Source organism: Sinohyriopsis cumingii, chromosome 12, assembly GCF_028554795.1.
Source record: "Sinohyriopsis cumingii isolate HCF-2022 chromosome 12, ASM2855479v2, whole genome shotgun sequence".
Lineage (NCBI taxonomy): Eukaryota > Metazoa > Mollusca > Bivalvia > Unionida > Unionidae > Sinohyriopsis > Sinohyriopsis cumingii.
In genome coordinates this window covers 42614882-42629355 of record NC_142972.1, presented here as the reverse complement: position 1 = coordinate 42629355, position 14474 = coordinate 42614882, and the positions used below count along the sequence as shown (strand labels likewise).

Genomic DNA, 14474 nt, shown 5'->3' with positions numbered 1-14474 from the left:
ACATCGTCACGTTCTTCGCCAAATGGTTCGAAAGAAAATTCCCATTCGTCAAAAAAATGAAGATGTTAGTGCAACGTGGAGGTATTTTACCTCTCTTGTTAGGCCCCATACTGAAAGGAGTCTTGGGAACCATGTTGGGAGGACTGGTGGGAGCAAGATAAAAAGGCCTTCGGAAGTCCCAAGATCTCAGAATCGACCCCTGACAACCCCATGGAAGGACGAAAACTAGCTTTAGTGCCTTACAAACGATGGATGGAATACCATCGGTGGCAAGAACAACGCACCCCGCATTTACCTCCCAATCCCCATTTGAGCGAGATGTCCCAGTTACAACACGAATTGCAGTCCTTGATGGATCGCCAATATTTGTCCGAAACAGAAAAATCGCAAAAGTACGGTCAACTCTTGCAACGACTGCAACTCTTTCACCAGAAAGCTTTAGACGAAACAGCTCTACCCACTCTGAAAGATTTTAAGACCTTGATGAAAAGTCCAGCACCATCACCAGTACCAGTACCAGTACCACCAGTACCCGTGACCAAGACAGAAAAAGGAGAAGAAGAGGAAGGGTTTCAAACTCCACCAGAAAAAGTACGCAAGTTAACAACACCACCTACCTCCAGAATTGGATGGATTAAAAAGATGATGGCCACCCCTTCTTCCTCACAAGAGAAAAAGAAAGTGAAGACAGAAGTGAAGACAGAAGTGAAACAAGAACCGATATCCCCCGCTCAGACATCCTTCTCCTCTTCGACGCCTATTGCTGGCCGCACACGCAAAGCATTGCAATCCAAGAAAATACCCCAAGAGAAAAAGAGTAGCATCCTCCAAGAGTGGGTGTCTTATTAACACACCAACCAACACAAAAAAATGGAAAAAGTCTTAGCCAGCATTTACTACGATCCCTCCCATCCTGCAGGTTACGCAGGAGTTCAAAAATTGTATCGTGCTGCCAAAACCCGACTGAAAAGTCTCCGTTTGCCTCAAGTACAACGATGGTTACAAGAACAAGCTACTTACACTTTACACAAACCCATTCGACGCAAGTTTGCCAGAAGTCGCACCCGAGTGGAAGGCATCGATCATCAATGGCAAGCCGATTTAGCCGATGTCTCTCATTTGGCCAGCTACAATCGTGGCTACAAATATTTGTTTTGTGTCATCGACGTCTTTTCCAAATTTGCCTGGGTCGTGCCCTTGACTTCCAAATCGAACAGCGAGTTAGTGCGAGCCCTGCAACGGGTGTTGAAACAAAGCGGTCGTCACTCTCTTCGATGGCAAACGGACAAAGGCACCGAATTTCTGAACCAAGCTTTCCAAAAAGAATTAAAGAAACGTGACATTCATTTTTTTACCACCGAGAATCCCGAAACCAAAGCCAGCATCGTGGAACGTTTTCAACGCACTTTGAAAGAACGCATGTGGAAATATTTTACGCATCACCACACTCTGAAGTACATCGACATCTTACCGCACCTGGTGCAAGCGTACAACCAATCTTACCATCGAAGCATCGGACGTGCCCCGCAAGACGTGACTCCCGAGAACGAAGTGTTGGTGTTTCAGCGTCTGTTTGGTACGTCCCCGACGAGGGCTGTCCCCGAGAAAAGTGGAATGTTGGCCGTAGGAGATTGGGTGCGCATTGGCAAAACCAAACGCACTTTCGACAAAGGTTACTTACCTAACTGGACGACCGAATTGTTTCGCGTCACTGGACGAGTGCATGGCCGTCATCCTGCCGTCTATAAATTGGAAGACATGAACGGAGAAGTGCTCAAAGGAACGTTTTATTTGCCCGAGTTACAACGTGTCACCAAAAAAGAAGACGACGTGTACGACATCGAAAGCATTCTCGAACGCAGAACCCGTAAAGTGGGCAAACGACGTGTCAAAGAAGTCAAAGTACGTTGGAAAGGATATCCACCCAGTTTTGATTCTTGGATCGACGCTTCGCAAGTCATCGACTATAAAAAGAAGTGACCATCATGCCCTTTCACACAGCAGACGCAGCTACGTCGACCACTCCTCCTTCCCCTAGTTCTTCTGTGCAAGATTTACAAAAACAACCCTTGTGCGTGTGGTGTGGAGAACGTGTGCCTAAAACGCAAATCGTCTTTTTCTGCCAAATCTTCGTGGTGTATTGTGTCATCGGGGCAGCCATCGCCAATTTGAGTTTGCAACAAGGAGACAAACAATTGTGGACCATTTTATTGAGCAGTTGCATCGGTTACCTGCTTCCTAATCCCTCCCTGAAATTCACCTCGAACGGAAACCCCGGGAACCTTGTGTCCAGTGCCAGTGCCAGTCACCACTTCAACCACAACCAGAACCCCATTTTAGACGGAAACACGCCTCTGACGTCCAGTAATATCCCCTCGGACAGCCACAGAACTCTGGAATTATGAGTCACCAAAACCAATTTTACTTAACCTTACCCAGTGACAGTTCCATGGAGGTGTTTCCCAAGAACACGTTGTGCTGTTACACGGCCAAATTACCTCAAGCCATCCAGTTAGATCACGAAGCCCATTGGGAAGTGGCTTTAGTAGAAATGATTCACCCGACCCAAGTCCTCAATGTCCTTCCCAATCAAAATTTTTTTGATGTGGAAGTTCATGACGAGCAAATGCAACAGTGGATGGATAGCAATGTCAAATATGACAAGAAAACCCGTACACAAAATCAAAAGTACACCACCTATCACTTGTTCATTGCCCCAGGCTATTATTTTAGTGGTCAACATTTGGTCAGCACCATAACCTCCAGGTTTAATGTCGTGTTTCTGAAAGCTTTGGAGCATGTCAACAAAAGTGTCACCATGGAGTACCACAAAACAGCTCGTCGCTTCTTGATGAAATTTGAACGGAGTAAAATCATGTCCATTTTATTTTGTCCTGAATTGTTTGACATGTTGGGCGGAGACATGGACATGAGAAAGACCATGATCAAGAAAAACGAATTACCCATCGTTTACGACAACGAGTCTTTTAGCAAGTTATTTCGTGCCCCGGTAGAACTGAACCAAGGACTGAATTTGATGTTTGTGTACTCCGATGTGGTGGAGTATAACGTGGTGGGACACACCTCCGTACCGTTACTGAGTGTCATTCCTTTCAAAGTAGATTCTGCCACGGGCGCTGACGAGGAAGGTGGAAACACTTACCATGTCCACCGCGAATTTGTACATCCTCACTATTTGCCTGTCAGTAAGTCGTATTTGGACACGGTCAACATTGCTATAAAAGGAGATCTGGGACAAAATATTCCATTCAACAAAGGAAAAGTCACGGTGAAACTCCATTTTCGAAAACGGTTCTCTCACGACTCGTAAGTAAGTCATGTATCCAGTGTACCGAGGGGTTGCTCGACAGCGAGGACACGGCTTAGGAGATATGTTAAAATCGGCCTTTCGTTCGGTGGCCCCGGTGTTGAAACCGATGGTGACACGCGGATTGCACGCCTTGAAAGATGCGGCACTGACGCAAGGCAAAGAATTTCTCCAAAATGTCATCATCGACAAACAAAACCCTAAAGAAGCCTTCATGAGGGCAGGCAAAAATGTCTTGCTGCAAACGGGCAAAGACATTTTAGGCCAACGAGAAACACCTATAAATGCCCTGCACGCTACCGAGTCAGGCATTCAGCAAGGACAAGGCAGAAAGAGACGACGAAGAAAACACCCTTTCACCAGACTTCCAGCGAGAAAGGCCAAGAAAAGAAGAACCGTTCGAGACTTAGACGTTTTCGATTATTGAGAAAAGAGACAAAAAAATGATGCACCGAGAATCTTGCGCTTGTTCCAAGACGGAACTGGACCTGTTTGCCATGCCCCCCACGATGATGACGATGCAAGAATCCCAGTGGGTGGAATTTCACCCCGTCTCCTCACTGACCGATTCCGCTCCCATCGAGTTTGAAATCAAAGGACAGCCCGAAGATTACATCAATCTGAATAGCAGTTACTTGTACCTGAAAGTCAAAATTCTAGATAAGACTGGAGGTGCTATAGACGATGAAGCAGTAGCTCCCGTCAACAATTTCATGCATTCCTTGTTCAGTGGAGTGGACTTGTACTTGAATAACAAACTGGTCAGTAGCAGCATGGATACTTACCCTTATCGTGCCTACCTGGAAAATCTCTTGACGTACGGAATAGATGCCAAGAACACTCATCTCAATGCCTGTGTGGTATGGGAAGCTGACGAACCTACCAAGTTTGAAATATTGGAAACTGATGAAAAGAAAGACAACAATGATGGATTTGTAGAACGAAGAAAGAGAATCACGGGAGCCGACACAAGTTTAGAACTGATGGATCGTTTGCATTTGGACATGTGGTTGCAAGAAAAGTATTTGCTGAACGGGGTGGATGTCCGCCTGAGACTGAATCGTGGCAGTGCCGCTTTCCATTTGATGGCTGATAGTGACGGTTACAAAACCAAAATCCTAGAAGCCAGACTCTACGTACGCCGTGTGGAAGTGTTACCTAAAGTGGGAAACGACATCAGTCAGACGTTGAGTAGAACGACCGCCAAGTATCCCATACGACGCGTGGAAGTGAAAACCTTCACCATTCCCAAGGGACAGCGATCCATGATCGAAGATCATCTGTTACAAGGACAGTTACCCAAACGTTTGATCGTTGGTATCGTCGAGAATACAGCCTTCAACGGAGCTGCCGAAAAAAATCCTTTCTACTTTCAACACTTTGGCGTGTCCAAAATCGAAGTCAGTCGCGATGGCAAGACCTTGTGTACCCGACCTTTCGAACCTGACTTTACCAAGAAGAATTACTTGAGATCGTACTTGTCCCTGTACGAAGCCACCGGACAAATAGGAACCAATACCAGTCACGGTATTACGTACGAGGATTATGCAGGAGGCTACGCTTTGTGGGCTTTCGATTTCACTCCAGACCAAGGCAGCGACGAGGGACATTTCCACCGTATAAAATCCGGCCAGATTCGTGTGGAAATTCAGTTTAAAGACCGAGACCCTGATGAAACGGTGAACGTCATCCTGTATGCAGAATTCGATAATACCATAGAAATCAACAGTTTGAGAGAAGTCATCCTAGATTACTAGAAACCATGGAAGACTGTTATCCCTCTTTACCTAGTGGAGAAACTTTTAGTGTTGGATTATTGTTAAAAAATGTTAGAGTTCTTGTTGTTTAGTGTTAAGTGATTTTTGAATAAAAAATGTTGTGTTTTGAAAAAAATTGTTTGATGTTATATTGTTGGATTATTGTTAAAAATGTTAGAGTTGTTGTTTAGTGTTAAGTGATTTTTGAATAAAAATGTTGTGTTTTGAAAAAAAATGCCTTTGTCTTTTGTTTAGCTATAAGAATGTTGGATTGATGCTCTTTCATTTCTTACTATCCCTCTCATGACACTCACTAAACGTTGCGACTCAAAAACCGTGTGGGGGATGTTTTCCTTCACGTCCGCGCTTTGACTTTAAGAACCGGGTTGTTTCTAGTCTAACCATCCATTGTCGACTCATCCTCCTAAGAAGATGTGCTCCAAACTAGCTAAACTCAACGAAGCCTACGTGAATTTGCATAGGGTCAGACACAGTCTGATACCGAAGCCAGAAGAAATAGAGAATGTGAGAATGTTAAAAATCACTGAAGACCTGATAGAAGAGCTCTTCAGAGAAGAAATGAACAGGGAAAAAGAAGAATGGACAGAGAAGTACAGACTTCAGAGACAGCAGCAACAACAACAACAACAAGAGCAGCAGCAGCAGCAACCTGAACCTGACAGAGGCTTTGTCGATTGCCGTATCGACACCAAAGAGTTCTTCTTCTCTTTCCGAAGAAGCAGACCTATCGCCAGAAAGTCTATCCTCAGAGGACATCGCATTCTTAGAAACTAAAAAAAGAATGCCATAGGAAACAAAATAACAGCCCTTTTCAGGGCTACCCCAATACTCTAGAAAAGAAATAACGATCGATTTGCCAATCTGTGTAGGTAGAGTAGTGTGAAAATAAACACTAACTCTTTTTTAAAAAATGTGAGGGTATGTGTTTGTGTGTTAGTAAGTGCTTAAGTAAGTTGGTATGAATAGTAGATTAAAATCATGGGGTTTTTTTGGTGTTTGAGGTGTATATTTGGAGTTAGATTGGATTGCTTTGCGTATGTGGATAGTCTAATGAAGTGATTTATAAAAAAATTTAAAATAGTGATGGGTAGCATAAAAGAGTGAGTGAGTGTTTCTTTTAGGTCCGCGCGTTGTTGTTTTTGGTCATGATGTAGGTAACATCAATTTTATGTTTTTTAGAGGGATGTTTTCCTTCACGTCCGCGCTTTCACTATAAATTGAAACTCGCTGGGCAGTCTAGCTACCCTTGTTGATTGATCAACACCAAAAATGAACACGAGACTGTCTAAACTGTTGGAACTTCATGTGCATCTGGAATATGCCAGGCGCCTGTTGAATGAACTGGCCGCGGAAGCCATTGTGGAGGGGGGAAGGATAAGAGAGGAGGAGGAAAGAAGAAAAAAAGAAGAGGAGGAGAGAAGATATAAAGAAGAAGAAGAAGAAGAAGAAGAAGAAGAAAGAAGATACAAAGAGGAGGAGAGAAGAAACAAAGAAGAGGAGGAGGAGAAGGAAAAGAAGAGAAGAAGAATAAATTTCAGAATCCCAGAGAGCGAAAATTGGGATTCTGTAGCGACATATCCTGCCTCTGCTCTCTCCCCCAAAAAAGTAAAAAGTAACTGGGGGATAAGATGTGTATGTGGCGCCAGGCCTGGAAGGTGCCACCATTAACCAGGTGTCCATGAAGTTCCAAAAAAACAGCCCTTTTCAGGGCTACCCAATACTCTAGAAAAGAAATAACCATCAATTTGCCAATGTGTAGGTAGAGTAGTGTGAATATAAACACTAACTCTTTTCTAAGATAGTGTGAGGGTATATGTTTGTGTGTTGGTGCTTGTAAGAGCTAAGGTATGTTTGTGGGAATAGTAGATTATGGGTTTCTTTATTGTTTCTTAGCGTAGGTGAAGAGTATAGTTAGGGTTCTGTAACCGCTCACGTACGATTGTGTGGATAGTAGATTATGGATTTTGTTTATTGTTTCTTAGCGTATGTGGAGAGTATAGTTTGGGTTTTGTAACCGCTCACGTACGATTGTGTGGATAGTAGATTATGGATTTGTTTATTGTTTCTTAGCGTATGTGTTTGTGTGTTTGTGTTTGTACCCGCTCACGTACGATTGTGTGGATAGTAGATTATGGATTTGTTTATTGTTTCTTAGCGTATGTGAAGAGTATAGTTTGGGTTTTGTAAGCGCTCACGTACGATTGTGAGGATAGTAGATTATAGATTTTGTTTATTGTTTCTTAGCGTATGTGTTTGTGTGTTTGTGTTTGTAGCCGCTACGATTGTGTGGATAGTAGATTATGGATTTGTTTATTGTTTCTTAGCGTATGTGGAGAGTATAGTTTGGGTTTTGTAAGCGCTCACGTACGATTGTGAGGATAGTAGATTATGGATTTTGTTTATTGTTTCTTAGCGTATGTGTTTGTGTGTTTGTGTTTGTACCCGCTCACGTACGATTGTGTGGATAGTAGATTATGGATTTGTTTATTGTTTCTTAGCGTATGTGGAGAGTATAGTTTGGGTTTTATTATATGAAATGAAAAAGTAGGGGATGTTTTCCTTCACGTCCGCGCGTTGTTTGGCCATGATCTAGGTAAGATCAATTTTACGTTTTAGGGGGATGTTTTTCCTTCACGTACGCGCTTTAAGTATAAGAACCCACAGTATTCGTCGTTCAAACCATTCTGCAAAGAATAAGAAAGAAGATGGCTTCTAACCAAATGGACAAAATACAAACATTACAAGACGTTTTAGACAACTTAGGAATGATGGAGCAGATGTTGATAAGACTGGTTGAAGACCATTATTCCTATAGTCCCTATCGTGTAAAGATGGAAATTAATAACTTAAAAAAGGTAAAGGACAAGATTAGTGGTGTCATGAAAGAGATAAAGGAGGAGAAGGAGAATGAAGAGGAAAGAATAAGAATAAGCAAATGGAACGAAAAGATTGAAAAAGAAGAAGAAAATGAGAAGAGGAAGAAAGAAGAGGAGGAAGAGAAGAAGAAAGAAGAGCAGGAGAAAAAAAAGAAAGAAAAGAAGAGAAAGAGTGTTGGAGATAAAATAAGAACTTGGTGGAGAAAAAGAAGAAACTAGAAGCAGAAGAAAACCCAAAGGCACTTTTCAGGGCCAGCCATATTTCTCGAAAAGAGATAGCCTTTCCATTGCCTACCCCTTTTTTAAATTTAAATTTAAATTTAAATTTAAAAAAACTTTTTTAAAAAAAAAAAAAAAATCCCAAAAGCCCAAACTCTATTCCCCATGTTAATTTCCCTTGTCCCTAGACAGACCCAAACTCTATGTTAAATTCCCATTGTCCCTAGAGTTGCCCACGATTTTTCTCCATGTTAAATTTCCCTTGACGCTAGAGTTGCCCAAGGGGTCTTGTAATGCTAATTCCCATTGACGGTAAAGTGGCCCACTTAACTACTAGTGTACTTCTTCTGGAATGCGGTCATGCGACTGGTCATTTGTAAGCATATGTGTTGGCAGATACACAAGGAAATAATGTTGACCCGGCAGGATAAAAGTATCATTATTTGTTGACACTATTAAACCTGGTATTTTATTTGTTTAGATATTAATTAATTTTGTACTGAAATAAATTGACTTGTGATGGCATATTATTTTCATTACTTGTACAATTTATGAACATTATTAGTTAAAGCTCTCTCAACTCGTCCTGTGATGGCACTAGGACAAAATTTGTTTGCAAAACATATTACTCAAATTCTACTCACTATGTTTGTGCTGCGTCCCTTGAAACTGTCCTTCATCAATTTAAGAAAAAAGATTTTGTTACGAAAAGCCTACATGATCACGCATCTTCGGGCATTAAATTCTTGCTCTTCTATCATGTCAAGTCTCTTTATTAAAATGTTGGATATGAAAAGTTCGGCCTGTGGAATATAGCTCAAAGAAAGATTAATGTTTTCCACTGTTTCGACCTAAAGCAAATTAGTCCTCACTGGACAATAACAAGCAGACAACTAAGACACACACACTGACAGGAGTAGAACAATGCAAAAGTACGGTTTGGTACAGACAAAGAAAACTATTCAGAATAATAATTGGAAATTTTGCTCATTTCTTCGCGCCATATTCATATATAAATATATATAATTTACCTTTTGACTAACTGAAGATTATTAAATAATCGCTGAATTCATTACGAAATTAAGTATTGTTATTGTTTAGGAAAGGTGGATGCAGTTTTAGAAACCAAAATATTTAATAGAGAGTTCAGCTATGCTTCAAATATGTTAACATTTAAAACGACTTACAATTTATTTGCGTGTGTAGAAGGCATGGAAATTTCAGAGTAATCCAGTTGCAAAACGTCATGGAAGTTTTACCTAACTGCGATAAGCCAAGTCATTCTGATATTGTTTTAAAAATTTACAACGTCTTGACAACATTGAAATATATAAACCAGTCCTCCGCTGCCTCTTCATTTGCTCCCGGGTCCTAAAATAAGAACATGAATCAAGTTCTTATCTAGTAAGTTATTAAAGGTTATATATACTGTCAGAAATCAAGGTAAACTTCCCTTAAACTGGGTATAAGGGCCTGAGCCAGGGACAATCGCCACCAGTAACGTCAACGTCAAACGCGAGGAAAAATTTAAAGTCTACGAAAAACGGAACATCGACATAAAATGGTTGAGCAAATCGGGTTCAATCAACCAAAATTCATAAACCCATTATTTGAAGAATATTTGAGCAAATGCACACAAGAACCAAAACTTTCTATCTGCTGACCATCCAAAGGATAATAACGCTGCGGACATCCGGTAGAAAAACGAGTTAGAACTTTCTTTATAATAAGAAGGAAGCCATGTGATTCGTGTGACACTTACAGGGCCACAGCATGCCAAAATGTGTGTCTCAAGATTAAGTACTATAAGCTGATTAACAGTGTATTGTACAGTATGTAAAGCGCATTTTAATAAATACTGAATGGTTAGTATGGCAAATAAATCATATATGCACGAGACAACAAGTACAGTCTGGGGCCCCGTATCACGTGTGCATATTCTTACTTAACCACCATATAATCTTCTATAACATTTCACCGTGTCTACATTTTGCAACTTGCTAAAAGTCTCTCATATACATTTTATACATAGGAAGACTTCATTCATGGTCATCACTCTCCTGAAATGACCACTTTGACTGAACGGAACTCCATAGGTGAACTAGCTGATGCTCAGACTCAGAACTAACTGACTAAATGAATCTTTCTGACTTTATTTACAACTTTATATTTCACAACTTATGTTTCGTATTAGGCATTCAATCAATAATTGATAATTTTGGTTTGGTGCTTTACAGCCAAGTAACACGAATGGAATATTTAATGACGGGTCAATTGTCTTTCTCAAAGACACACATCGGTAGGTGACGCAAGCTAGTCCAACGGTAGGATTCAAACCCGCGCCCTTTCGTTAGTCTGTCGGACACATTTGCCACTGAGTCACAGCGGCTCACTATAATAATAATAACAACAACAGCAACAACAACAACAACAATAATAATAATAATAATAACAATAATAATAATAAAATTATTTCTACCAAGATGACCTAAAGATAACACGGTGGTCATGGCATTTTGGTTGAGTCAACCCATTACAACCGAATATTTCTGACAGTTGCAGCTGCAAAGTTCAGTGCACGTCAGTCCTGCTTTTGGGCACTTTCAGCTTCGACAATCTTCAGACCTGCAATCGTATTCTATCCACTTACTGCAAGCTTCAGACGCTTCAGTAAGAGTCATCCGGATAGGCTGCCAATGGTCATCTTCCATTGTCCATCCACATCCTTTTGTCGCGTCCGGTACGCGTCGCATTATGCCCATGTTCTTTTTTAAGCCACCTGACTGGAGAAATTTACTAATCCCGCTACCGGTAAATTTGACTATATTCATGTTCGAGTAAATGTACCCCGCCACAAATAGAATGTACAACTGGCTGTGCTCACAGAAGCCGATAATTGTATGATAATGAGAAAGATTTATTTCTTTATTTGTATAAGACTAGACCTGCTATTGAAATTATTGCGTCATGCAGGATTGTTACCTTGAAAGTGGAGGTGCTAAATAAATATCGATTCAAAACTACACATGAAAAAAAATGTTATCAATACTGCTGTTTATGTGTCTCATACAATTGCATACATTTAGTTAGATCGCTTCAACACTCAGTCACATTTAAATCATATTGTTAATGTTTACACTGTCAGAATCTAATTGCCAAGACGGTCCAGATCTCTTGCATGAAATAATACGTTCAGCAATTTCAAACAAATCTAGATAACTAAATAAAAGGACTAAACTTCGAACAAAATACACGTTCATCTCACGACACCAACAATGATAATAGTTAGCATGTCACACCTACTCCTCAAAATGTATCCGCATTGAAAGTTTGGCCACAAGAAGAATAAGGACATAGTACCTTATAACCTTCATATGGAGGACGCACACACAAACAGACGTACAGACGCATGGACCAAATCCAGTTTATACATTTAAATACTAACGGTGGTTTCATCCGATGCTGGTCTCGTTTTGTAACAGAACCAACCCGTTATGGGATTTTAACAACAATACATCATCTAAAACACTTTCAGTCATCCCTCAGTCGAATAACATTTTCAATGCCATAAAATGCGTACATTCTTTTATCCTGAAAATAACATCATATCACACAAACAATGAATTTTAAAAAATAGTAATCCGCTATAAAAAAAGGACTGAAATGGTACACCAGATTGTATTAAAGTAGCGTACTTTGTATTTACATAGTGAAGAAAGAACCCTACTGTCATCCATATTTTCATCTCTATGAGACGTTAACAAGGGACTGTTGTTATATACAAAATTATGTCTTCAATATATTACTAACAGGGGCAGATTATTCAAATACAAAGCTTTGCCAGATTGAGTTCATTGAGTTGTTCATTTCCGAAAGGGTGAAATAAAACGAATTATCAGATTTAGAGAAGTGGATATTGGCTGTAATATGTTACAGTGGTATATAGCACGCATCCAGGTTTAAGCAAAGCAAATACTATCCAAAACTTGCGAAAACATTTATTTTTTAGTTGAACACAGCAACATAAAACCATATATTACCTGTTTTCTATCACCACAGAAATACTATAATAGACTATTCAGCCCTTATCTGGGACATTGACTCTCGGCCTCTCGACGACTGATGTTAGATTTACGATCTGATGTACATGTACTTTATAAAAATGAGAAAGCAAGTTAATGTCGTTCATTTGCGAAGACACGCACAGGAGTAAGGATGTCAACACACTTGCACTGTTGGAAATATAAATTAGTAGAGTTAATTACTATCTGGTACATAGTTCTTACGGAACTTTCACCTACACATTGAAGCTTTCTCCACACTTAGTATTTATATAGCAGGAGTTTGTAATTTATTTACATCGCTTGCTTCAGTTCGAATAACTAATAATATCGTACATTCTCAAACCCTAAGATGATGCAGAAACCGAAAAATGGAAATTTATCGACAAACCTGTTACGCCTGCTCGTGTCAAAAGCAAACATGGAGCACGGGACCTCAAAGATACAAAGCGAATGTTTCACAGCTGAATTATCTGGACCCAAATATGGGTTTATACAGAACGGAGGATCAAACTTGAAATGAGGTATTTCCTTACCATAGCGTCGTATTTCAGCTGACGCATGAAGTATGATGACTCTAGACCCTGATATTGCGTGAACCACAGCGTTCCCGTGAAGCGGTCCCCAGCGTCAAGCAACAGCACGTTATCCTGTTTTGTCCTGATTTGATTCACAGCGGTAACGTAACGCGTCACGCCTCCAGTACATTCCCGTGCCGCAGTCTCCGAGCTGTCACAATCTCCGTAATATTTATCCATTTCCTCATAATGAGCATGAACATCGTTCGTGTGTAGAATTGTTATATCTAATCCACATCCGTATCTAATTCTGGATCCGAATAATATTAAAATTAGGTAATATTTCACCTGGCAGCCCATTCTTAATGACAAATACGAATACGGTTGTCTCGGCGTGACTGCCGCTTGCTGTCACATGAATAAGACAGAATGCTCCTTTTTTAATGACTCTAAAGAATAGTCTGGTTCCCTACTTGATGTGCTTCCTGAGTTCACATTTCGCCATGCGAAGACAACCTATTGCAGGATGCGAATGCAGTGAGCATACTGATCAGGGAACCAGACGATATCAAGTAAAGTTAAGTAAACACAACAGACGATACTTGACACTGTTCATAATTTGTTCACATGAATGCGGAATGCGGACAAGTAATAAGCAAACATCATTAATGCATTTGCCGTTAACTTAAGTGTTGGAAGGACTAAAAGTAATTTCCAATTATTTAGACTTACTTCACATCGAATCAACAGTCGATCCTGATTGCTTTCATGCGGTGAATTACAGAATGACACATTTCATTTCAACTCGCCATCGATACGACTAATAAGTTATAATGCATCGTCAAATGCAAGAACCTTCTAACAAAAAAGGTAAATTTTCCGAATTTTCTTTACGTCACTAGACCTCTTACAAACCCGGGCTAACGCAATTACAATATTGACACATCTGAATGATCATTACCTTCATTCACACATTATGCTAATGATACGATTTGTGTTAAAATACAAGACGCTACACACGCAGGGTTTATTCACTCGTGTTCAGAATACACGTCTGATTTCTTCCTTGATAGATCGCTGCGCCCCTCACTCTTAGGGACCAGTCCCTTGTAAAAAGGTTGAAACCGAATGGGCATGAATTAGGTCAAAACTTTGAACACAATGTAAGCGAATGAAAGGATTATGATAGCAAAGTATGAGAGTCTCTGTAAACCCTCACCATAAATATTAATGCAACAATAAAATGATAAAATATAATTTTTTTAATAAAAGAGAAAAATACACGAATATTCTAATAAGGCCTAGAGCTAGGAAACACTATGCATTGCTTTCCACATGATGACATTAACACAAAAGGTGAAGCTAGACACTCCCATGAATTTATGCAAAAATGTACCAAATGACATGATAGTGACGTTGTCATATACAGCTAATGAACTGCGTAGTTACCATACAATGAAAATGTTTTTAATCAAATATGCGTATGGTTTGTGTAACCATATTTAATATCAGCATTTCAAATTCATAATTCAAGATAAAAATACAATTCACACCCTTTCGAGTCACGCCGCTTTGATGCCAACCATATTGTTCTTTTGCAAATTAGCTTGCTGTGCTGCCGAATATGTTGCTCTGCTGCAATCTATGTTGTCCTATTTCCATCTATGTTGATTTGTTTCCAACAGTGTTGCCCT

General features: G+C 40.2%; 1 protein-coding gene across 1 annotated transcript in view; it reads right to left on the bottom strand.

Annotated features, from left to right (window-relative positions):
• The window catches only part of LOC149786337 (snake venom 5'-nucleotidase-like), an 88051-nt gene extending 74448 nt beyond the window's left edge, over window positions 1-13603 (bottom strand). The window contains exon 1 of the mRNA XM_089976748.1: window positions 12799-13603. Coding sequence (XP_089832874.1) covers window positions 12799-13140 — 342 coding nt within the window. The 5' untranslated portion in view covers window positions 13141-13603. The remainder of the gene's footprint in view (window positions 1-12798) is intronic.
• Between the last annotated feature and the right edge of the window lie 871 nt (window positions 13604-14474).